At 47.4% G+C, this 27,345-nt stretch overlaps 1 protein-coding gene across 3 annotated transcripts in view; it reads right to left on the bottom strand.

Annotated features, from left to right (window-relative positions):
- FRMD3 (FERM domain containing 3) overlaps nt 1-26,924 on the bottom strand; it is a 146,055-nt gene extending 119,131 nt beyond the window's left edge. For all 3 annotated transcript variants that reach the window (XM_066604126.1, XM_066604128.1, XM_066604127.1), the window contains exon 1: nt 26,569-26,924. In XM_066604126.1, the coding sequence (XP_066460223.1) occupies nt 26,569-26,709 (141 nt within the window). In that variant the 5' untranslated portion in view covers nt 26,710-26,924. The remainder of the gene's footprint in view (nt 1-26,568) is intronic.
- Between the last annotated feature and the right edge of the window lie 421 nt (nt 26,925-27,345).

Raw genomic sequence — 27,345 nt, 5'->3', positions numbered from 1 at the left:
TAAAAACCAAGCTATGAGACAAATGGGGATTGCATTACATGCTGTTTAATCCATCCTTAAAAATCAATAGCCAACAAGATGAAACATAATGGAAAATAGGTTAAAACACAATCTTCTGTTAGGATTATTTGGTTGCAATCTATTCTTCACCCTAGAGGTTTATGCAAGGAAAGTCCTGAACTCCTCGACCGCATTGTATAACTCTTGAACTGGGATTAATCCTTTCTGATCCACTGTCTGACGTCTTCCTACATTCTGATTGAAGCTTGTACAGCTCCACTGCCAGAAGACGTCCGACAGGGTATTCTTACCGTCTATTACCAGCCACTCTCTGGCGCACACACTGGCTTTAGCCAGCAGATGGCACCGTTGTATAACAGAAAAAAGAGAAAGGCGTTTAGGAAACCCTGAATCCAAAATTGGATTGGAAATGGTTAAGGGAGGAATCAGAAGAATTAGAATCTGTAAACATAAATATATGAACTAATTGGCAATTTATCACCACTTTAATGGTGAACGGCACAGTGCCTACTAAACATCTAAGAGCTTAACGATGGGGCCAAGGCAAAGGAAGCCAAACTTCCCATTAACACCAGCCAAAAATGAGTTACAAGCTAATAGAGAAAAGAAATTGTCATTTTAGATAGAGGTTATCAAAACTGGTAGTATAGAAGATAAAGTAGCGATCAAGGGGTCACTTAATTTTTTGGTCTCTCTATCATTCGCCTCATTGAAGAAGACTGCATTTCCAGGCTAAAAGGGCAAAAATGTCCATCCGATGGCACAGCAGTGGGTGACTAATCTCAGACATGAAGAGTAATGGCTGAAAATGGCATTGCAACTGTTAATTGCTGTATCAAAAACAATTCCGTCTCTTCTAATATTTAGTGGGAACCAAGTTTTCCCACATTGAGGCTTCTTTCCCATGAGCGCATATCGGCCGGCCGTTTTCACAGCCGCCCGATATGTGCTGTGATCTGATGCACTGGATTTCAATGCATCAGATAACATGGGCGTATTTGCCAGACGTAAAAACGCCCGGCCGGCCGATATAGCGCCGGGCGTTTTTACATTGAGTCCAAAACATAGTTCTGGAACTATGTTTGGTCCGAAATACATTGGGCTGCTGCATGGGCTCCTCCGTGCAATCTTACCTCTCCTCCCCGCTCGGTCTCTGCAATAGGAGGGGCGGGGGCGGAGCTAAGCGGTGATCCACCCCGCCTCCTCCCATTAATGGCTATGGACAAGGGGCGGGATGTGGGCGAAGCTAAGCGCTCACCCTCTCCCCGCCCCTTGTCCATAGCCATCAATAGGAGGAGGCGGGCCGCAGAACGGTGCTTAACTCCGCCCCATCCCATTGCACAGACCGAGCTGGGAGGACGAAAGACTAAGCCTGCGATGGGGAGGGAGGGGAAATGGGAGATGGCCTGGTAAGGTCGGCGCATTTGTGCCTGCCTCACCAGGCCATATGAACGGGCACACAAACGTTTGATTTGTGCGCCCGTTCACCAGTTTTTTTGCCCCCAACATAGTGTATATGTGAAAACGACCGGCTGATATGCGCTCATGTGAAAGAAGCCTTAGGAGGTAAAATTGACATTATCTACATTATAATGTTAATTTGCAGATTACATTTAGACTTGGAATCTGTTTTTAGCTTGTTGAAAACTAGGGAAAAAAATCTCAAACACATTTCTTAAAGTGGTGAAATTTGTTTTAGAATCATCCAATCTAATAATAGCACTAACGATAATTAAACATCAAATGTTTGCAGCTCTGTAGAACCAGAGACCGTCTCTTTAGTAAGTAAATATTTAGGAGTCAGATGCAGAACATGTCATTATCTAGTCATATTCCAGTGATGAGATGCTGGGAACTCAATCTGAATCCCTTCTTCATTGCCCCAGGGACACAGTTACGGATTACTATCACTGGCAACGTACAAAGCCAAGGAAACTGACCCCAGTATGATAAACAGATTCTGGAAATGTCACGGGTTGGAAATCAGCTGGAGGAAACTTCTGCTTTTTATAAAAATGCAAGATATTCTGAGTTCATCTACCCCAGTGAAGTCAAGAGCGGACTCTTGACTTAAAGCAATGTTTGCCATAAGTGCTTCAATGTACGAGTACTTCATGCAAATTGTTAGAGACTCCGTCAGTTCCTATGAGCCTGTAAACTGAAGTTATGGGCTCATAGGAACAGGAGCACTAAGTGCAGTCACTCTCCTGCCTCCCTATTCCTCTGCTCTCCTCCTGCAAAGCCGTCGCTCCTCCTAAACAGCGGACTACTTCTGCCCGCACTCTCAATGACAGGACTTGTCCTCTTCAATATAAGTGTGGGCGTACGTAGTCTGCCCTATACAAGTAAGGTCGTATTTACGTTGGTGAGTGCGATATTGGTTCGAGAAACCATGGTCACATGGTGCTTGGTCATGTTAGTAGACACAAACTTATACCAAAGTATTGCCATAGGGTAGGAAATACCACATTGTCCAGAATGTCTCTCTACCCGTTACCGTTGAGGTTGGATTTCACTATAATGTCTGGCTTCCCAGCAGACCCTCCACCCTCACATCATAACATGACCCCCTCCAAACTTCACCGTTGGGACAATGCAGTCGCGTAGAAGCCGCTCTCTACGCAACCACGACACCCAAGTGCGTCCATCGAAACAGAAGATGGTCTACAGTGACTCATCTGTCCTCAACACTTGCTTTCACTCATTTACAGTCCAAGAACAGCGCTCCAAGCGCCATCGTAGGCTCCTATAAGCAGTTACTACTGTGATGTTGGCCTTGTGTGCATCCACTTGTCCATGGTAACCATTCACATGCGGTTCCCTATGGATGGTTCTGGTGCTAATGGATGTTCCAATGGACTGTGAGACCTCCTGAGCGAGTGTTTCGGCAGACGATGTGTGAGATGTCTTCACAGCTCGCACAAGGCTTCGTTGTCCACACTCTATCAGTTTACGTGGTCTCCCTGAATGTGACTGCACTGCACACACTAGATATTTTCCCTTTCCGAATAACATTGCCAATGGTGGACTTTAGAAGGTCCAAAAGTACTGCGATGTCCTATACTAACTGGTTGCTCAGGTGATATCCTACCACCATATTCCATTGGAAGTCTGTCGACTCTACACCTCGTGGCATTCTGATGGTTACTGCATTGTAATATGCCTGTGTGATGCTCTCCTTTCTCTCTAATGCCGATACATCCGACTTACATATGCCCTTTGCCTGACAACTAGTGTATTAGAATAAGCATACAAAAGATTTAGGCGGCAGAGTGCAGAAGAGCAGGAAGGGCGGGCATTAACGGACCCTCTACACACAGCAACCTTTCACACCCCCGACAGACAACTGGTGTTTTCAAGAATCTGACATTTCCATCATTCTGATTCTCACAAACAGCATAGAAGTGCCTTCTCGTGGCACAGCAAGGAGCATCATTTTTGCCAATAACTGACTCCTACGAGGGTTGCACATTAGACAAAAATAGCTGCTGTACATGCCAATAGGAGTAACAGTTACATACCCTGCGCCAATAATAATAATATTTATGACAGCATGATCAATCAAGGTCAATGACAGATAATAGTTTTTGATTTGCCCTTCATTAACACGGACTAACTATCTCCAATTCATTTATTGATTGCTCAGACGCAGATGAATTGTGATAATAATTGTTTAGCATGAACAGACCTTTGCCAGAACTATGTTTTGAGGCACAATTGGTGACAATATTTTGGGGAAGGGACGCTATATCCTTGGCACTATAACTGTCAGGGGCACTATTTGCACAATTATTTTTGAGGGCAATATGTGTGGCACTAATTACTGTAAGGGGCACTATTATTTTTTAGGGGGACTATCTTTATAGTACTAATATTTTTGTAGTATAACATTTGAGGATAACTTGCAGCACATATGGCACACTAGTTGGGGACAAGGGAGTAACTATAGAGGGTGCAGGGGATGCGGTTGCACCCGGTCCCAGAAGCCTTAGGGGGCCCATAAGGCCTCTCTTCTCCATATAGGAAGCCCAGTACTATGATTAAAGCATTATAGTTGGGGGCCCTGTTACAGGTTTTGCATTGGGGCCCAGAATCTTCAAGTTACGCCTCTGGTAGGAGAAGGTGGAAAGGATCATGGAAAGTGAGGAACCTAAGAAAATGTGTAGAAAACGTTTCAGAGATGAGCTGCGGCTGGAAGAAGCATTCATGGCTGTTGGGGCCGTGTGGAGAAGATAAGGAAAGAGAACAACCTCAAATGAGAGTCATTGGATTAAATTATAGTCAATGTATTTATTTTTTGTCTGCAAGCGCTTCTGATCAGAAAAGTATTCTCTTGTATGTTGGGTAGCACTAAATTTAATTGAAAAATTAATTTCCATCCAGGGTGAGTGTATTTCTCAGCCAGTGTATCTAGGTCAACCTGCATAACTCATTTTTGACATGGGGTAAGGAATTTGGTGCATATGCCTTGGGACAGACCCTTGGACTTTTTGGTCGAAATTGAAGATGATTGTTCAGACCTAAATTCTCTATGTGTACTGAGTTTCGTCTCATGTTGAGCATTTCCTCGTGGATGGCATTTTTTTCTGGGAGGAAGTGTATATTCCCACATTTTTTACATATTTTACATTATGTTCAAAAGAATTTTAATAGACAACTATTTAAACAACATACAAGGCATAGTTTTATATATATGAAAGAAATGTGCCATCACGAAAAAGCTCTCAGATTGTAACATTCCATAACCCGTCAGGATAAGTGTCTTAGGTATAAACATAACTGTCATAGTTTTTACTAAACATGTGAAAAAATCCCAAACTAAAACCTAAAGGAACCATTGAGTATATGGGAGAGATAGGAAGGGAAGAGGGGCGAGAGGGAAAGAGGAGGGAGCTGTTTCATAGCACCAACACTAACTCAAATTATATAGGATGTTGCACGTTTTAGGATTTAAGCAAACCCATAGAAATCCACTCATTGAAATCTGGAATACTTTACATTTTTTAAGGTTTTTGTGGTCTTTAAAATTCCCACTGGTATCTAGAAACCATCAGCAAACTGACGTTCTTGTTATTATGTATCTGCTCTGAATGCTCAAGGGTGTACCGCTATGAAAGCTCCGATTGGTTAGATAATACCTGCATATCTGCTTTTCATATGCGTATAGCCAGTGGGAAAGGCGGAGTCTCCCTGTCTAGAAAAACACATAACTACAATATGCTGTTTTTGCTGCACTTTTTTTCAAAACATCGATTTAATAAAGTAATGCAAAAAGAACTGTTTATCACAATCCATGAAGAAATTGAATTACAAGATAATGAGTTACAGGAAATTCAGCATACATTAGGGAAAGAAAAAGGACAGACACACAAGTCACAACATTTCCATCTGCTGCCTAATAGTACAGATAAAGCAAAATAATGTGTTTCTTAGGAAACCACAAAATAGTCGATGGAACAGAAATTCATTACGGTGAGTCAGATAAATAATCCCATTTACGCCCGTCCTGGTTCCTGCTTTTATGTTGTGTACAATAACTTGTTTTCAAAATGACTCGAGGTCAGTACTATTCTCTGAGATATGAGGGTCGATTTTACATCTAAATGGGTTGTTCAGCCCTGAAAGACCTGTCCTCATCATCGGAGGTAGTCCGCCACCCGAAACCCCACTGGTCAGCTGATTAGACGGGCAGTGAGGTTCATGCGAGGGCTGCAAACTCTCCAATGTTTACAGCAGTCTGGAAAGCTGCTTTTAGGCCGGCTGCACCCACACTGTGCCCGGCCGGTGCCCCCCATGTACCTAACCCTCATAAGCTATTATAGGGTCGTGTGCTGTTCGTGGAATACACAGTAAGTACACAGCCTGAAAATACGGCCGTGCGAATCGGCCCTAAGTGTATGGCTATTCCATTTCTATTTCATTTAACCAATTCGTTTAATATAACCGTGCGTGCGCAGTTGTAAAATCCAGCTGCACTTCAATCAAAGAAGAAGATGAATCCATTAAAAACTGATCAGAACACGTCTAACTGATACTAACTGACCGTTTTGGGTTTTTTTTGATAAAGCGGGGTCACAATGCAAGCCGCTGCTCCAACCCCTGTGTAGTGGCCGGCACTCGTAATTGCAGACTCACTACTCATTGAAATCAATGGGACCTGCACTTGTAATTGTAGACCTCCTCTTCGACCCCGATGTATTTCGGCACTGCCTGGAAAACCCCTTTAATGTTTCTGCACCATAGAACTGTGCAGAGAATATTCTGCTCCTTGTAATCATCCAATCTTGGAGCTGTAGTAATTACACCTGTGGATGCTACATAAACTAAAGTTTGTTTGAATTACTTGAATACAAAATTGCTATTAATAAAGGAGCCAGAAAAATCTGCAGCGATATTTGAGTAAGAAGACAATTGTTGCTCCTGGCTGCAGTTATTGCCGGTGGGCGTCTTCTGTAGTCACTTACTGCAGCTGCTTCCAGAAATAACACGCAAAGGTCTTCTACACAACACTTACGCCCTCAAGAAACACCCCGGAGAGGGGATAATCCTCTCACCAGATGTCAGGATTGTTGCTTCAGCCCATTCCTAGGGCCTTCTAACATGGGACGACAACAGATGCCCAACAGGCCATGCCAGCGATGATCGCCCCAATGCTTTAACACAAGAACAATCAACACTAGTAAATGGAGGTGGAGCGGGACGGGGATCGTCCCAACCTGCCCGCCTCCATTCACGGTAAATAGGCAGTCCTTCATAAATGAACCACTGCCTGTTCACAAGGGCCGATCCATCATTCAGCTTTCTGCATGTATAAACTAAACGACCAACGAGACGCGAACAACGTCTCATTGGCATGCGCTTACACTGAGTGACTTCCCATCTAAGCTGAGTGCTTTGGAATTGATAAGGACCTTTCATATTGGCTGGACTTCGGCCAAAACACGCAGCCAAATCTGCCACTACAAAAATCCTCACCAAAACCTGCATGGCTAAATGTAGATTTTGATGCAGAATTGCCGAAAGAATTCAAGGGAATCTGTCGCTATGTTTTTGCAGCCCCCACTGGGAGCACCATAATGTATCGCATTAATTGCTGATATATCTGCTGTGTGCAGTAGTTGGGGAGAAACTTGCATTTTATTACCGTGTTTCGCCCAAAAATAAGACCCTGTCTTAAAAATAATTTGTGTGCCAAAAGTGGAACTGGGTCTTATTTTTTGGGGGGTGTCTTATACTCACCTAGCAGGCGCCGTCCAGGTCCCTCCTGCTGGTGTCCGTCGCTCCTGCAGGCTTCCCGCACACTTGTCAGCGCCAACAGATCATCTCTTGCTGGTAACAGGGCTTGAATACTCTGCCTCCAGCAAGAGCTTGCTCAGCAAATCAGAACCGGCGCATGATGAACCAATCACAGCCATTCATTCAGTGTCAGGCTCTCGGATACATCTTGGCCACAACGGCCGATGTCCTGTGAGACCCGACACTATCGATGGTAAAAGGATGCCTTCATATGCGATGGTTTAATGGAGGGGGGGGTTTTGTACAGTTCTTGAAGTCAACATCAGGTGTGGGTCGTAAAAGAGGAAGAATACAGGAAAGATTCTACTACCTTTTTTAATCTTCTCCTGGTTTGGGCTTTAAATACTGTATAGAAAAAAGTATGAGAACAGCCCCCTTCAGTAATGATCCCATCACTCCTGCTGGGGTTTCTGCCCATTCTTGATCACTAAATAGGTATAAAGGTATTTCTAACACTCATGCATAAGGCAACTGATGTCTGTTTATTTAGAGGGCTTGGTCTTAGCGGTCTGTATTTATTTTGGGGTCTATACTTATTCCACAATCTAGTATGGGTTCTGCGTTAATTTAGGGGTGTCTGAATTTAGGAGTCTTTGAGATCTGAATTTATAATAGGAGTCTGGTGTCTGAGTTTACACTCATAGTCAGAAACATCAAACACTTAGAAGGAGTTCTCGGAATCAAATAAAACTTTCTCTGTGTGATTGTAATGTTGATATTAGTGATTACAATATCAGAGCATTTATTGTGAAGGGAGGCTCTAGTACCCTGTTGTACCGCCTCTAGCTTGGATGCAAGATGTGATACGGGCGAGCATGGAGGCTCTGGTACCCTGTTGTACCACCTCTAGCTTGGATACAAGATGTGATATGGGTAGGCATGGAGACTCTAGTACTCTGTTGTACTGCCTCTAGCTTAGATGCAAGATGTGATACGGGCAGGCATGGAGGCTCTAGTACTCTGTTGTACTGCCTCCAGCTTGGATGCAAGATGTGATACAGGAGGGCATGGAGTCTCGATATGGGTGTATCTGGACACCACCGAAAGCTAGGGGTTTGACAGGGGACGCCGGATGGGTCGGACACAGGGGGAGCAGACACGGGACTACACAGTGTCGGGGAGGGGGGGGGGGGGTGAGCCATAGGCAAACCAGCTGCTGCCAATTTGTGGCAGGGATGGAGGGTTAGGGTGAGGGGTACGTGTAATAGTTAGCCTTATATTATACCAGTAAGGCTAACAGTTACACTTACCCTTAGAGTAACCCTCCATTCCTGTCACAAATCACTGCAGCTGCTGTATGAGTTTAGTGGGCTGCCAGGACCTGCAGCACATAGAGCTCTGCAGCCAATCAGCTACAGGGGACGTCACCCCCTGTCAATCTTGACTCCACCAGTTCTTCCTGGTGGCGTCAAATACACTAATACCTGGAGGCTCTGGAACCCTGTTGTACTGCCTCTAGCTTGGATACAAGATGTGATACGGGCGGGCAAGGAGGCTCTAGTACCCTGTTGCACCGCCCCTAGCTTGGATACAAGATGTGATACGGGCGGGCATGGAGGTTCTAGTACCCTGTTGTACCGCCCCTAGCTTAGATACAAGATGTGATATGGGTGGGCATGGAAGCTCCAGTACCCTGTTGGATCGCCTCTAGCTTGGACACAAGATGTGATATGGACAGGCATGGAGGCTCTAGTACCCTGTTGTACCGCCTCTAGCTTGGATAAAAGATGTGATACAGGTGGGCATGGAGGCTCTAGTACCCTGTTGTACCACCTCTAGCTTGGATACAAGATGTGATACGGGTGGCATGGAGTCTTTAGTACCCTGTTGGGCCGCCTCTAGCTTGGATACAAGATGTGATACGGGTGGGCATGGAGTTTCTAGTACCCTGTTGTACTTCCTCTAGCTTGGATACAAGATGTGATACGGGTGGGCATGGAGGCTCTAGTACCCTTTTGTACCGCCTATAGCTTGGATACAAGATGTGATACAGGTGGGCATGGAGGCTCTAGTACCCTGTTGTACCACCTCTAGCTTGGATACAAGATGTGATACGGGTGGCATGGAGTCTTTAGTACCCTGTTGGGCCGCCTCTAGCTTGGATACAAGATGTGATACGGGTGGGCATGGAGTTTCTAGTACCCTGCTGTACTTCCTCTAGCTTGGATACAAGATGTGATACGAGTGGGCATGGAGGCTCTAGTACCCTTTTGTACCGCCTGTAGCTTGGATAAAAGATGTGATACGGGTGGGCATGGAGGCTCTAGTACCCTTTTGTACCGCCTATAGCTTGGATACCACTCTCAAACTCCGTTAACTGGACAAAATCTCTTAAGATTGCATCATAGAAGCATCTACTGGTCAACAAGCTCTACACAAGCTGAAAAAGAGGTCCCCTACACAGCCTAGACCCTCGGGCCTTCGGTCTACCTAACACGCTTTGCCCGGTGACTACAGTACAGTATAGATGTAGATGGGTTAAGGACACTTATGTGCAACTAGATTTTAAGAAAACTGCCTTAATTTAATGTATCCTTACGGATCCCTTAGGAGACGATCAGTGATGTGTGTTTGTATAATATTAGTCTTGTGGCTGTGGTGTCAGCTGGAAGATGTGTCTCCAAATAGTAATAGTACGAGTTCTTACAGACACCGTGATGTGTGACTCAAAGCCTTATGTCACCCAAGGAACAGAAATTACAGAGATTAACACCGAGTAAACCCTCTGCTTGTCATCTGTAGGAAGCACTTATCTTCAGACACCTGCTTGCCCCCATGAGGCCGTGTTCAGACCAGCGTATGTTTACTCCGTATTTGGTCCGTGTTTTGCAGACTGTGATGCGGTAATATAAAAAAGATCTGTATTCACTGTAGCAAAAATGAAACCAATGACAGCAAATACACATGAAATACTGCTGACTCTGTAAGGGTGTGTTCACAAGGCGTATTTGACAGGGCTTAATAAATACACATTAACCCTTTCCGATCCACTGTCTGACCTCTGACGACATTATGATTTAAGGTTGTACAGCTCCGATGTTGGTAGACGTCCGTCGGGGTTCTCTTACTGTATATTGCCCGCCTCTCTGCTGTCGGAGCCTATCCAATGTGTCACCTCATGCAGTACTGGCTTTAGCCAGCAGATAGCGCCGTTGTAGAACAGCAGAAAAAGAGTAAGCCCCCTAGGAAAACCAGGATACAAATTGGATTGGAAAGGGTTAAAGCACGCCCCTGCCAACTCTTGATTTTTACGCATCAAAATACATGTCCAAACCTTGCAGCATGCATTCTGAAGTCCAATATAATTGCAAAGCCAAAAGCCGAGACTTAAAGTTAAAGTGACATGCGATTTCTTGTTTCCCTATGATATGTACTTTGAATACACGTTGGGAGAAAAAAATGCGTCGTGACGACAGGGACACAGTTTCCTATTACAAATCAATGGGCCGCGTATTCGAAGCATTTTTGGTGCAAAATATACGCCGTTTGGACATACTCTAACATGTCTGTATTCAGGACATGTGACAATGCATTAGAGTTGTGGTTTATAATGTAAACTGCGATGCAAGGACGGATCCGTTGTGGGAGGCATTCTAGTCACTTTTAATGGGGTCTGTCACATTTATTCATGGTTTGTAGAAGTCCGTAAAAACCATACTTCCTGACAAATGTAGAGCCAAAATAGTGTGGTACCGTGTTAGCCAGAAAAACCTCATTAATACTAAATTATCTTGTATAAAAAAGAGAAAAGTTTTCTCGATGTGACATCGGCATTGGTAACCAGTACTCTTTTTTTTATACAAAAGTATTTAGCATTCCTGCCAAATGCAAAGGGATTTGCAATTTAAGCTCCAAACTGAAGCCTGCAATGCAAATATCAACTGAGTCTTAGGGCTCCTTCCAACAGACGCAGAAAACTTTATCTTCCTGTGCATGAAAATCGCGCATTCACTGGGAGGAAAGAGAGATGAAGCCCCGTACGACTTTGGGAGTTCCCCATAGAAGGGAGAGAGAGAGCAGGACTATGGGGAATTAAGCCACAGCCCCGCTCCCTCTCTCCCTGATATGGCTTAATCCCCCACCGCCCTGCGCTCCCTCTCCCTGCTATGGCTAAATCCCCAATAGCCCCGCTCTCTCTCTCCCTGCTATGGGTTAATCCCCCATAGCCCCGCTCTCTCTCCCTGCTATGGGTTAATCCCCCATAGCCCCACTCTCTCTCCCTGCTATGGGTTAATCCCCCATAGCCCCACTCTCTCTCTCCCTGCTATGGCTTAATCCCCAATAGCCCCGCTCTCTCTCTCCCTGCTATGGGTTAATCCCCCATAGCCCCACTCTCTCTCCCTGCTATGGGTTAATCCCCCATAGCCCCACTCTCTCTCCCTGCTATGGCTTAATCCCCAATAGCCCCACTCTCTCTCTCCCTGCTATGGCTAAATCCCCAATAGCCCCGCTCTCTCTCTCCCTGCTATGGGTTAATCCCCCATACCCCCACTCTCTCTCCCTGCTATGGCTTAATCCCCAATAGCCCCACTCTCTCTCTCCCTGCTATGGCTAAATCCCCAATAGCCCCGCTCTCTCCCTGCTATGGGTTAATCCCCCATAGCCCCACTCTCTCTCTCCCTGCTATGGCTTAATCCCCAATAGCCCCACTCTCTCTCTCCCTGCTATGGCTAAATCCCCAATAGCCCCGCTCTCTCCCTGCTATGGGTTAATCCCCAATAGCCCCACTCTCTCTCTCCCTGCTATGGCTTAATACCCAATAGCCCCACTCTCTCTCTCCCTGCTATGGCTAAATCCCCAATAGCCCCGCTCTCTCTCTCCTTGCTATGGGTTAATCCCCCATACCCCCACTCTCTCTCCCTGCTATGGCTTAATCCCCAATAGCCCCACTCTCTCTCTCCCTGCTATGGCTAAATCACCAATAGCCCCGCTCTCTCCCTGCTATGGGTTAATCCCCCATAGCCCCACTCTCTCCCTGCTATGGCTTAATCCCCAATAGCCCCACTCTCTCTCTCTCCCTGCTATGGCTAAATCCCCAATAGCCCCGCTCTCTCTCTCTCCCTGCTATGGGTTAATCCCCCATAGCCTCACTCTCTCTCCCTGCTATGGCTTAATCCCCCATAGCCCCACTCTCTCTCTCCCTGCTATGGGTTAATCCCCCATACGCATTTGCGCAGTGAACTATGCGCTTTTTAGCGCATTTCGGCACATATTACTATACCTTTTCTGCTCGCAGGGCTAGTTCATATGGGCACAAGGACCAATCGCACTGTGATTTTAAAGGCTCTTTAGCTTAGTAAGTTCCAGATGTGCTTTTTACCCACAGGATTGTGCAGTGAACTGCACATTTGCGCACATATTGAGCATCTCCAACGGACTTCTATAGGGGTCTTTGGTGTGCAAATGCACACAAAAATAGAGCATGTTGCATTATCATTCACAAACGGTGTAAAAAGGCGTTTACTTTGGAAAGAATATTACAGCACAAAAAAAAAATCTTATTCTTTGTTACTGTTTAACAAACTCAGTAAAAAAGATCTCCATCTAGTGCAGAGTTTGCCAAACCGCAGTCCCCACGACCCCCAACGGGTCATGATTTAAGGATATCCTATAAAGAGGACACCACTGACAATAATCACATGCACAGCACTAGGGAAATCCTGAGAACCTTTCCCAAGACTGGCTTAAGGAAGGCTCATCGGAGTGGAAACGTTGCCAGTGGTGGACTATAAGATGTCTTTACTTGCTGGATGCGCGGTCTCCCACTACTTTATTAGATTTGGATTGGACAAGTTGAAAGAAACTTGTCGGAAACTTTTCCATTAACATACTTGTTTAACTTATATTACATGCCACCCTGCCCACTCCATTTTGCTTTACTGGCACAGCTTCACTCTTGCCAACGGCAATAACATGGGAAGGAGACTGCGGCTCACGTTCTACAGCTGCCATAAGTCAATCCATAAAGGTGGAATATTGTAATCAGAGGAACTCACTGCTACTGTGAAAAGGCTTTTTTGTATTCAGAATGGCGCGCACAACAATCCCAAAACGGTCAGCAGGGGCCGCCATTATCCCGGGCACATTTATCAAAATGGAAGTGATGCTAAGTGTCATTTATTAGCTGCTAAGTGTAACTTTTCATCTGCGCTATTTATAAACCGTAGCGCCATAATATCGTCCGGTGCTCAATGTTTTCGCTTACATGAGTCCCTGGAATCCATCATAATTTACTTTACGCATACACACAATTGGATCAAAACGGTCGTAAGAACCCAAATACCATTTCACCAGAATTTGCAGTGCAAATTAAGGTGCAGAATGCAGAAAAATTCTGCCCATTTGAAAGGGCCTTTAGACTGCAGTCTCTATTAACAGTGATATGTAGAAGCTGCAGAAGACAAATGGTGCAAATTCTTAACTAAACTCTATTGCAAAAACGATGGTCCCTCCAAAATACATGTAGTTAAGTGGGGGGGGGGAATTCCCCCCCCCCCCCCCCCCCCCCCTCGAGGTGTCGTAACGTAACCCCTAAGGCAAAGGACATTCATAACAAAAATACCCTAAAGGTGACCGCACACCTTAGGCAGCTATCCGCCAAACACTGGTTTGTTCTGCAGCTATTCTCCCCGACTCCCTCATACACATGCATGTTCAACACCAGCAACTTACCTCCCACGGAAACAAAGGATTGGATGGCAGCAGAACAGTTACAATAATGTGCAATATTTACTTATTAACAAACATATAAAAATGAGTTATAATAACAAATAAACAATTCAACTGTTATGGTAGAATCACCTGGTGCTATTTATCCTTGGATTAATAATACCGTACATTATGCACAATAAGGGCACCCACCAGCTGGCGATTTTTTTTCCTTTGCGTTTTGCGTTTTTTCTCAAGAGCAATTAGTTTTGAATGTACTCCTGTCCACTGGCGTTTTTTGTTTCAGTCCGTTGCAATTTTTAACATAGGAACTGTCAGTTGCATATGTGTCCTTATTTTTCTCTTCATGCACCCATGATTGTCAATGTAAATTAACGCAAAAAGCCGCGAAAATGCCGCGAAAAACGCGACGAAAACGCTGCGTTTTTCACGCACGAAAATCGCAAACGCCAGTGGGTGGGCGCCCTTAGGCTGGGTTCACACAGGGCTGATTTGCCGCGGTTTTGCCGCGGATTGCCGTTGCATATCTGCACTGCGGCAAAACCGCTGCGTTTGCAGTGCAATGCAGCACAAATGAGATTTGCCAAACAGCTGTTCTCACAGGACGGATTTTTTCCGCACAGCCGCAGTGCCGAAATGCAACTGCGGCGCGGTTTTAAAAGATGCAGCATGTTCATTCTTTGGTCTTTTCCGTAGCGCTTTTTTGTCCATAGACCTCTATGGACGCAGTCAAAACCGCACCAAATACGCGACAAAAAGTAAAAAAGCGCTGCGGGAAAAAAAGCTTGCGGATTTTTCCGCCCGAAAATCCGCAGCAAAATCCGCAAGCCCAAATTAACCTTTGAACCGGTTTTGCCGCAGAAGAACCGCAACAGAAAAAAACGCGACAAATCAGCTCTGTGTGAACCCAGCCTAAGAAACAATAAGGCTGGGTTCACACAGGGCAGATTTGACGCGGTTTTGCCGCGGCAAAACCGCCCGCGGCCGCTAATCTCGGGATTAGCCAGCCATGAGGATGAGATTTCTCAGAAATCTCGTCCACACGGGACGGCCAATCCGCGGCGGTAAATCCAGTTGAAACCGCGGCTGCGGTTTCAAAAGAAGCAGCATGTCTTTTTACTTTCTTTTTTTTGATTATTTATGTCACGGCCGCGCTCTCCTCTATGGGAAAGCCGGCCGCAACGGAAAAGCAAGCGGCCGGGCCGCTTCAAAGCCGCCACAGCTGAAACTGCGGCGGTTCTCTCGGCGGAATTCTCGCGGTTTTTGCTGCGGCCAAACCGCGAGATTTCTGATGGGAATACGCCACGTGTGAACCCTGCCTAACACTTCATACTTCACACCGAATAATAACATTGACTTCATTCACAGTGTATCACACAGCCGTGCAACGTATGCATAATACGCGGTGAAAGCACGGTATTGGACGTGAGCCCTATCTATGCTGGATCAGCAGGGGGACTGAAGAAGAGATGAGTAATGTGGGAGGTGGGGGGGGTTGTTGTTTTTTTACATTTGTTGCTTTTTATTTTTAACTCTTGGTCAGTCTTTTTAAATCTCTGATGATTTTAATTAATATTAGGCTGGATTCACACAAAGGTTTTCGATGCTTTTTTGTCATTTTTTTTCGTTTCAAAATGGTGCAGGTGGATGTTACTTAAAAGGTGGAGTCTGTCAGTAATTGGCCAGAACTAAGATATATCTGTGTCCACGATGTTATTATCACCATCTCCATACGCTGCTCCAGGAGTGCCTTGAGGGTGAGACTCTGTCCATTTAGCCATCGCTTCCAATTACTAGACCAGTATGGCCATGGAGCAGCTCATGGACAGAAGGCAGGACAATACAGCCGTGGAGCACCTCATGGACAGAAGGCAGGACAATACAGCCGTGGAGAAGCTCATGGACAGAAGGCAGGACAATACAGCCATGGAGCAGCTCATGGACAGAAGGCAGGACAATACAGCCGTGGAGCAGCTCATGGACAGAAGGCAGGACAATACAGCCATGGAGCACCTCATGGACAGAAGGCAGGACAATACAGCCGTGGAGCAGCTTATGGACAGAAGGCAGGACAATACAGCCATGGAGCAGCTTATGGACAGAAAGCAGGACAATACAGCCGTGGAGCAGCTCATGGACAGAAGGCAGGACAATACAGCCGTGGAGCAGCTCATGGACAGAAGGCAGGACAATACAGCCATGGAGCAGCTCATGGACAGAAGGCAGGACAATACAGCCATGGAGCAGCTAATGAACAGAAGGCAGGACAATACAGCCGTGGAGCAGCTCATGGATAGAAGGCAGGGCAATACAGCCGTGGAGCCGCTCATGAACAGAAGGCATGACAATATAGCCATGGAGCAGCTCATGGACAGAAGGCAGGACAATACAGCTGTGGAGCAGCTCATAAACAGAAGGCAGGACAATACAGCCGTGGAGCAGCTCATGGACAGAAGGCAGGACAATACAGCCGTGGAGCAGCTCATGGACAGAAGGCAGGACAATACAGCCATGGAGCAGCTCATGGACAGAAGGCAGGACAATACAGCCATGAAGCAGCTCATGGACAGAAGGCAGGACAATACAGCCGTGGAGCAGCTCATGGACAGAAGGCAGGACAATACAGCCATGGAGCACCTCATGGACAGAAGGCAGGACAATACAGCCGTGGAGCAGCTTATGGACAGAAGGCAGGACAATACAGCCATGGAGCTGCTCATGGACAGAAGGCAGGACAATACAGCCATGGAGCAGCTTATGGACAGAAAGCAGGACAATACAGCCGTGGAGCAGCTCATGGACAGAAGGCAGGACAATACAGCCGTGGAGCAGCTCATGGACAGAAGGCAGGACAATACAGCCGTGGAGCACCTCATGGACAGAAGGCAGGACAATACAGCCGTGGAGCCGCTCATGGATAGAAGGCAGGGCAATACAGCCGTGGAGCCGCTCATGAATAGAAGGCATGACAATATAGCCATGGAGCAGCTCATGGACAGAAGGCAGGACAATACAGCCGTGGAGCAGCTCATAAACAGAAGGCAGGACAATACAGCTGTGGAGCAGCTCATGGACAGAAGGCAGGACAATAAATACAGCCATGGAGCAGCTCATGGACAGAAAGCAGGACAATATAGCCATGGACCAGCTCATGGACAGAAGGTAGGACAATACAGCCATGGACCAACTCAGGGACAGAAGGCAGGACAATACAGCCGTGGAGCACCTCATGGACAGAAGGCAGGACAATACAGCCGTGGAGCCGCTCATGGACAGAATGCAGGACAATACAGCCAAGGAGCACCTCATGGACAGAAGGCAGGACAATACAGCCATGGAGCAGCTCATGGACAGAAGGCAGGACAATACAGCCATGGAATAGCTCATGGACAGAAGGCAGGACAATACACCAATGGAGCAGCTCATGGACAGAAGGCAGAACAATACAGCTGTGGAGCAGCTCATGGACAGAAGGCAGGACAATACAGCTGTAGAGCAGCTCATGGACAGAAGGCAAGACAATACAGCCGTGGAGCAGCTCATGGACAGAAGGCAGGACAATACAGCCGTGGAGCAGCTCATGGACAGAAGGCAGGACAATACAGCCATGGAGCAGCTCATGGACAGAAGGCAGGACAATACAGCCATGAAGCAGCTCATGGACAGAAGGCAGGACAATACAGCCGTGGAGCAGCTCATGGACAGAAGGCAGGACAATACAGCCATGGAGCACCTCATGGACAGAAGGCAGGACAATACAGCCGTGGAGCAGCTTATGGACAGAAGGCAGGACAATACAGCCATGGAGCTGCTCATGGACAGAAGGCAGGACAATACAGCCATGGAGCAGCTTATGGACAGAAAGCAGGACAATACAGCCGTGGAGCAGCTCATGGACAGAAGGCAGGACAATACAGCCGTGGAGCAGCTCATGGACAGAAGGCAGGACAATACAGCCGTGGAGCACCTCATGGACAGAAGGCAGGACAATACAGCCGTGGAGCCGCTCATGGATAGAAGGCAGGGCAATACAGCCGTGGAGCCGCTCATGAATAGAAGGCATGACAATATAGCCATGGAGCAGCTCATGGACAGAAGGCAGGACAATACAGCCGTGGAGCAGCTCATGGACAGAAGGTAGGACAATACAGCCATGGACCAACTCAGGGACAGAAGGCAGGACAATACAGCCGTGGAGCACCTCATGGACAGAAGGCAGGACAATACAGCCGTGGAGCCGCTCATGGACAGAATGCAGGACAATACAGCCAAGGAGCACCTCATGGACAGAAGGCAGGACAATACAGCCATGGAGCAGCTCATGGACAGAAGGCAGGACAATACAGCCATGGAATAGCTCATGGACAGAAGGCAGGACAATACACCAATGGAGCAGCTCATGGACAGAAGGCAGAACAATACAGCTGTGGAGCACCTCATGGACAGAAGGCAGGACAATACAGCTGTAGAGCAGCTCATGGACAGAAGGCAAGACAATACAGCTGTAGAGCAGCTCATGGACAGAAGGCAGGACAATACAGTTGTGTAGCAGCTCATGGACAGAAGGCTGGACAATACAGCCGTGTAGCAGCTCATGGACAGAAGGCAGGACAATACAGCCGTGGAGCAGCTTATGGACAGAAGGCAGGACAATACACTTGTGCAGCAGCTCATAAACAAAAGGCAGGACAATACAGCTGTGGAGCAGCTCATCGACAGAAGGCAGGACAATACAGCCGTGGAGCAGCTTATGGACAGAAGGCAGGACAATACAGCCATGGAGCACCTCATGGACAGAAGGCAGGACAACACAGGCGTGGAGCAGCTCATGGACAGAAGGCAGGACAATACAGCCGTGGAGCCGCTCATGGACAGAATGCAGGACAATACAGCCAAGGAGCACCTCATGGACAGAAGGCAGGACAATACAGCCATGGAGCAGCTCATGGACAGAAGGCAGGACAATACAGCCATGGAATAGCTCATGGACAGAAGGCAGGACAATACACCAATGGAGCAGCTCATGGACAGAAGGCAGAACAATACAGCTGTGGAGCAGCTCATGGACAGAAGGCAGGACAATACAGCTGTAGAGCAGCTCATGGACAGAAGGCAAGACAATACAGCCGTGGAGCAGCTCATGGACAGAAGGCAGGACAATACAGCCGTGGAGCAGCTCATGGACAGAAGGCAGGACAATACAGCCATGGAGCAGCTCATGGACAGAAGGCAGGACAATACAGCCATGAAGCAGCTCATGGACAGAAGGCAGGACAATACAGCCGTGGAGCAGCTCATGGACAGAAGGCAGGACAATACAGCCATGGAGCACCTCATGGACAGAAGGCAGGACAATACAGCCGTGGAGCAGCTTATGGACAGAAGGCAGGACAATACAGCCATGGAGCTGCTCATGGACAGAAGGCAGGACAATACAGCCATGGAGCAGCTTATGGACAGAAAGCAGGACAATACAGCCGTGGAGCAGCTCATGGACAGAAGGCAGGACAATACAGCCGTGGAGCAGCTCATGGACAGAAGGCAGGACAATACAGCCGTGGAGCACCTCATGGACAGAAGGCAGGACAATACAGCCGTGGAGCCGCTCATGGATAGAAGGCAGGGCAATACAGCCGTGGAGCCGCTCATGAATAGAAGGCATGACAATATAGCCATGGAGCAGCTCATGGACAGAAGGCAGGACAATACAGCCGTGGAGCAGCTCATGGACAGAAGGTAGGACAATACAGCCATGGACCAACTCAGGGACAGAAGGCAGGACAATACAGCCGTGGAGCACCTCATGGACAGAAGGCAGGACAATACAGCCGTGGAGCCGCTCATGGACAGAATGCAGGACAATACAGCCAAGGAGCACCTCATGGACAGAAGGCAGGACAATACAGCCATGGAGCAGCTCATGGACAGAAGGCAGGACAATACAGCCATGGAATAGCTCATGGACAGAAGGCAGGACAATACACCAATGGAGCAGCTCATGGACAGAAGGCAGAACAATACAGCTGTGGAGCACCTCATGGACAGAAGGCAGGACAATACAGCTGTAGAGCAGCTCATGGACAGAAGGCAAGACAATACAGCTGTAGAGCAGCTCATGGACAGAAGGCAGGACAATACAGTTGTGTAGCAGCTCATGGACAGAAGGCTGGACAATACAGCCGTGTAGCAGCTCATGGACAGAAGGCAGGACAATACAGCCGTGGAGCAGCTTATGGACAGAAGGCAGGACAATACACTTGTGCAGCAGCTCATAAACAAAAGGCAGGACAATACAGCTGTGGAGCAGCTCATCGACAGAAGGCAGGACAATACAGCCGTGGAGCAGCTTATGGACAGAAGGCAGGACAATACAGCCATGGAGCACCTCATGGACAGAAGGCAGGACAACACAGGCGTGGAGCAGCTCATGGACAGAAGGCAGGACAATACAGCCGTGGAGCAGCTCATGGACAGAAGGCAGGACAATACAGCCGTGGAGCAGCTTATGGACAGAAGGCAGGACAATACAGCCATGGAGCACCTCATGGACAGAAGGCAGGACAATACAGCCGTGGAGCAGCTCATGGACAGAAGGCAGGACAATACAGCCGTGGAGCAGCTTATGGACAGAAGGCTGGACAATACAGCCGTGTAGCAGCTCATGGACAAAAGGCAGGACAATACAGCCGTGGAGCAGCTCAGGGACAGAAGGCAGGACAATACAGCCATGGAGCTCCTCATGGACAGAAGGCAGGACAATACAGCCGTGGAGCAGCTCATGGACAGAAGGCAGGACAATACAGCCGTGGAGCAGCTTATGGACAGAAGGCAGGACAATACAGCCATGGAGCAGCTTATGGACAGAAAGCAGGACAATACAGCTGTGGAGCAGCTCATGGACAGAAGGCAGGACACTACAGCCGTGGAGCAGCTCATGGACAGAAGGCAGGACAATACAGCCATGGAGCAGCTCATGGACAGAAGGCAGGACAATACAGCCGTGGAGCACCTCATGGACAGAAGGCAGGACAATACAGCCGTACAGCTGCTCATGGATAGAAGGCAGGGCAATACAGCCGTGGAGCTGCTCATGAACAGAAGGCATGACAATATAGCCATGGAGCAGCTCATGGACAGAAGGCAGGACAATAAATACAGCCATGGAGCAGCTCATGGACAGAAGGCAGGACAATATAGCCATGGACCAGCTCATGGACAGAAGGTAGGACAATAGAGCCATGGACCAGCTCAGGGACAGAAGGCAGGACAATACAGCCGTGGAGCACCTCATGGACAGAAGGCTGGACAATACAGCTGTGGAGCCGCTCATGGACAGAATGCAGGGCAATACAGCCAAGGAGCACCTCATGGACAGAAGGCAGGACAATACAGCCATGGAGCAGCTCATGGACAGAAGGCAGGACAATACAGCCATGGAACAGCTCATGGACAGAAGGCAGGACAATACACCAAAGGAGCAGCTCATGGACAGAAGGCAGAACAATACAGCTGTGGAGCAGCTCATGGACAGAAGGCAGGACAATACAGCTGTAGAGCAGCTCATGGACAGAAAGCAAGACAATACAGCTGTAGAGCAGCTCATGGATAGAAGGCAGGACAATACAGTTGTGTAGCAGCTCATGGACAGAAGGCTGGACAATACAGCCGTGTAGCAGCTCATGGACAGAAAGCAGGACAATACAGCCATGGAGCAGCTCAGGGACAGAAGGCAGGACAATACAGCCATGGAGCAGCTCAGGGACAGAAGGCAGGACAATACAGCCGTGTAGCAGCTCATGGACAGAAGGCAGGACAATACAGCCGTGGAGCAGCTCATAAACAGAAGGCAGGACAATACAGCCGTGGAGCAGCTCAGGGACAGAAGGCAGGACAATACAGCCGTGTAGCAGCTCATGGACAGAAGGCAGGACAATACAGTTGTGCAGCAGCTCATAAACAGAAGGCAGGACAATACATCCGTGCAGCAGCTTATGGACAGAAGGCAGGACACTTCAGGGAGTAATCCTCCCCTCCTGGCACTTTTGGAGTGACACGTGGGAGAAAAAAAACAACTTATTTTTGTCGAAAAAAACATCATTGACAGTTATGTTTTAGCCCTGTTCTCCAGCAACAAAACCAGCCATAAAGCAGCCTGCATGCTGATGGTTTCAGGGTGGAGGTGCAAAATTATTACATCATAGCAAAGAAACTGAGAAAAAACAACCGGAAAAAGTTATCCTGCTTTCCTATGATGGGATCCAATCCCATTTCTGGCACTGAATATACATCTTCCACTTGTGAGACTATGAGTAGAAGTGGGTTGTTTTATGGCAGGCTGTAGAGTAGAAGGATAAAAAAATTAACCCATTATTTACTTAGCAGGTACCGGGATGCAATCATTTACTCATTGGATACCTGGGATACTATTATTTACTCACTAGGTAGCGGGATACCATTGCATAGGGGTGGCGATATATACGTGACCCGCTGTAAAACAGAGCGGGGAATTTAAATGTAAAAATAAGAGTCACACTGCGCATATGCGGTCTCTGCCGGCTCACACAGACTGGTAAAGGCACAGCGTTTTACGGATATGGTCGTGTAAATGAGTCCTAACTCTCTAGGTACCTGAGATACTATTATTACTGTATTTACTCACTTGGTACCTGGGATGCTATTATTTACTCACTAGATACCTGGGATACTATTATATATACTAATCGCTCTATTACATAGGACAGGAGTCGGGTAAATGCAGGAGTGCTGACGTCACCACTAAGGTAGTCAGCGTTCCTGCAGAGCGTTTACACTGACAGACTTCACCGCTGGATCTAGCCGAGGAGAGTTTACACGGAACGGCAAGACCGCGATCCAGCCATGTTTTTTATGCTCACCAATAGGAACCTGTGAACTAATAGTGAGTGATTTTTTTTAAACAAATTTTGAGCGATAATCGTCCAGTGTAAATGGCCGATTACTGGGATTGTACAGTAAAGTATCAATATTTGCAGATGACACAAAACTATGGAAAGAAATTAACACTATGGCCGCCTGCACACGGGCGGAAATCCCGCGGCGGGATTTTCCGCGGGATTTCCACCATTGAAAGCCTGCATAGGAGTGCATTACAATACGCACTCCTATGCAGACGGCCGCGGTTTGGCCGCGCGAAATGTCGCGCGGCAAACAAACCGCGGCATGTCCTATTTCTGTGCGGAGCTCGCAGAGCCTCGCACAGAAACGTCACTCATCCGGCTGCCGGCTCTGGTCTGCGCATGCGCCGGCTGCCCGGCAGCCGGCACATGAAAGAGCCGGGGCCGCCAGGCGCGGGTGAGTACGCGCTCGTCCCTGCAGGCGCTGGGGTCGGGTCCCGCGGCGAGAATTCTTGCCGCCGGATCCGACCCGCCCGTCTGCAGGCGGCCTATAGAGGATGCAAAAAGGTTGTAAGAGGATCTGGAAAAGTTGGGGCAAATGAGGTTTAACACCGATAAATGTAAGGTTATGAACATGGGCAGAGGAAATACATGTCACTAAATGGGAAACACTGACATGGAAAAGGACTTGGGGATATTAGTTAACTGTAAGCTTAAGTGGAGCAACCAGTGTCAGGCAGCTGCTGCCAAGGCAAATAGGATCATGGTGTACATCAAGATGTCATGGGGCACATGATGAGAACATTGTTCTTCCTCTTTACAAGTCACCGGTCAGACCATGCATGGAATATTGTGGACAGTTTTGGGCACCGGTACTCAAAAAGGACCTATCAGAGCTTGAGCGGGTACAAAGGTGGGCAACTAAAGTAATAGATGGAATGGTGGACTACAATACCCAGAGAGGTGATCAAAATTAGGATTATTTAGTTTAGAAAAAAGATGGCTGAGGGGCGACCAAATAACTATGTATAAATATACCAGGGGACAATACAGAGATCTCTCCCATCATCTATTATACCAAGGACTGTAACAAGGGGGCGCCCTCTGCGACAAGAGGAAAGAAGGTTTCTACACCGACATAGAAGCGGGTTCTTTACAGTAAGAGCAGTGAGACTATATAAAACTCTCCGCCTGAGGATGTGGTGATGGTGAATTTGATAAAAGACTACAAGAGGGGCCCGAACAGGTTTCTTGTGTGATACAATATTATATGTTATAATCATTAATGACTTCACAAGGGTCGGTGATCCGGGGATTATTCAGATTGTCAGATTGAAGTCAGGAAGGATTTTTTTCCCCTTAAGGGCCTATGCCCGCGGCCGTATGTGTAAAATGCTGCAGGTCTCCTGTAGCGTTTTATACATTACAGCTCATACGCTCTCCCACAAATGCGCAGTGTGATATTTTTTTAATTCCCTGCTGTGTTCAGAGTGAGGATATGCATGGTAATGCAATGTATTGCGTATGGACAGTGTATCATATGCAGTCCATTCAAGGGCCGTGTATAATACGCAGAGAAATAGTGCACGCTGGGATGTATTTCTCTTGTGTATCAATACGCTGTGACCACACAACGGTGTACGTGGATCAATGAAAGTCCATTGACTTTCATTGACTCTATTCATCGCATATCACACGTGAAAATTGGCTTCTACCTAATTAGGGGGGGGGTTGCCTTCCTCTAGATCAACAATGGATGAACATATACTATGTTAGTTACCATGGATACTATTACTTACTAGGTACCTGAAATACTATTATACTTACTCACTAGTTACCACGGATACTATTATTTTCTCACTAGGTAATCGGAACACTGTTATTAACTCACTAGGTACCCTGGATACTATTATTTACTCACTATTTTCCCAGGATACTCATATTTACTCAATAAATACCCAGGATACTATTAATAACTCCATAAATACCCCGGATACAACTATTTACTCACTAGATCCCTGGGATACTATTATTATTTACTCATTAGACACTGGGATGCTATTATTTACTGACTGGATGCCCGGGATACTATTATTTACTGACTGGATGCCCGGGATACTATTAATTACTGACTGGATGCCCGGGATACTATTAATTACTGACTGGATGCCCGGGATACTATTAATTACTGACTGGTTGCCAGGGATACTATTATTTACTGACTGGATAACCAGAATGCTATTACTTACTGATTAGATGCCAGGGATACTATTATTTACGGACTGGATAACCGATATATTATTATATAATGACTGGATACCATGGATACTATACTGACTGAATACCTGGGATCCTAGTACTTACTGACTGGGTGCCCAGGATACTACTATTTACTGACCGGATAACCGGGATGCTATTACTTAAAGACTGGAAACCCAGGATCCTATTATTTACTGAGTGGTTGCCCGGCATACTATTATGTACTGACTGGATAACTGTGATACTATTATTTACTGACTGCATGCCCAGGATACCATTGCTTACTGGCTGGATACCCAGGGTACTAGTATTTACTGACAGGATGCCCAGGATACTATTATTGACTGACTGGATACCCAGGGTACTAGTATTTACTGACTGGATACCCAGGGTACTAGTATTTACTGACTGGATACCCAGGGTACTAGTATTAACTGGCTGGATACCCATGGTACTATTATTTACTGGCTGGATACCCAGGGTACTATTATTTACTGGCTGGATACCCAGGGTACTAGTATTTACTGACTGGATACCCAGGGTACTAGTATTTACTGACTGGATACCCAGGGTACTATTATTTACTGGCTGGATACCCAGGGTACTATTATTTACTGGCTGGATACCCAGGGTACTATTATTTACTGGCTGGATACCCAGGGTACTATTATTTACTGGCTGGATACCCAGGGTACTAGTATTTACTGACAGGATGCCCAGGATACTATTATTGACTGACAGGATGCCCGGGGTACTATTATTGACTGACTGGATACCCAGGGTACTATTATTTACTGACAGGATGCCCGGGGTACTATTATTTACTGACAGGATGCCCGGGGTACTATTATTTACTGACAGGATGCCCAGGGTACTAGTATTTACTGGCTGGATACCCAGGGTACTAGTATTTACTGACAGGATGCCCTGGGTACTATTATTTACTGACAGGATGCCCAGGGTACTATTATTTACTGACAGGGTACCCAGGGTACTATCATTTATTGACTGGATACCCGGGGTACTATCATTTACTGACAGGATGCCCAGGGTACTAGTATGTACCACCTAGATAAAGCTCCTATCATGCACAGCTGGGTCCTGAGGGCATGGAGATGGTACACTTGGCATCTTGTGACTCCCATGAAGAGTACAATGTATTGTTATTGACCCCTCACCGCTTGCACTCCGCTCGTAGATACCCCCTCCTCATAGACGGAGGGTGGCGCCTGGAGGAGCTCTCACGTGTAGGGAATACGGATGTAAATAGAAGGGTCCCCACAGCCCGCTCTCCGCAGCCGCCCGCTCCCGCCCATCCTCAGCACCACATACATGCCCGCATGCAGCGCCACAACTTTCCCTGCGCGTCACATCTCACCACATAAACTTCCCCAAGAGCCGCAATGTGTAACTTTTGGGCAGCCCGAGGCGGCATCCTCCTCCCCCGTACCTGAATATTGCAGGAGATCTCGGCGTCGTCCAGCAGGCGCACGGTGCATCTCATCTCCAGGTTCAGGGATCTCATGCTGGGAGTCCTCAGGCGAATCATTTTCATAGTCCCCGTGTGGTGGGTGCACTGGCAGCCGAACATGCACCTAGGCTGGAGAGATCACAAGAAGGGGCGAAGGCTGCTACCAGGAGCCTACAAGATGCATCTCTTGTCTCTCCTCCTCCCCCGCCTATCCCCTCCCTCCTTCCAGGGGTCTGGATGCTGGGGCTGCAGGAAGCCGTCTCTCCCGGGATGTCGGCAGTATGGAGGCTGCTGGAGCTGTATCTCCGAGGATGGGGGCAGTGTGGAGGCTGCTGCTGCTGCTGTGAGAGCGAGGCTGGGGCTGCAGTCAGCGCAGCTCTGAGAGGATTGTCACCTCCTCAGCTCTGAGGAGACTGAGAGACAAATACCTCACTATGTCTGTGGCATAAATTAGCAGCATGAGAGGAGGAGGCTGTGCGGAGGGCTTCCCATATATATCACCAGTCAGTATATACAGAGGCTGTGCGGAGGGCTTCCCATATGTATCACCAGCCAGTATATACAGAGGCTGTGCGGAGAGCTTCCCATATATATCACCAGCCAGTATATACAGAGGCTGTGCGGAGGGCTTCACATATATATCACCAGCCAGTATATACAGAGGCTGTGCGGAGAGCTTCCCATATATATATCACCAGCCAGTATATACAGAGGCTGTGCGGAGAGCTTCCCATATATATCACCGGCCAGTATATA

The sequence above is a fragment of the Eleutherodactylus coqui genome, chromosome 5 (assembly GCF_035609145.1).
Source record: "Eleutherodactylus coqui strain aEleCoq1 chromosome 5, aEleCoq1.hap1, whole genome shotgun sequence".
NCBI lineage: Eukaryota > Metazoa > Chordata > Amphibia > Anura > Eleutherodactylidae > Eleutherodactylus > Eleutherodactylus coqui.
This window is presented reverse-complemented; position numbering and strand designations above follow the sequence as displayed.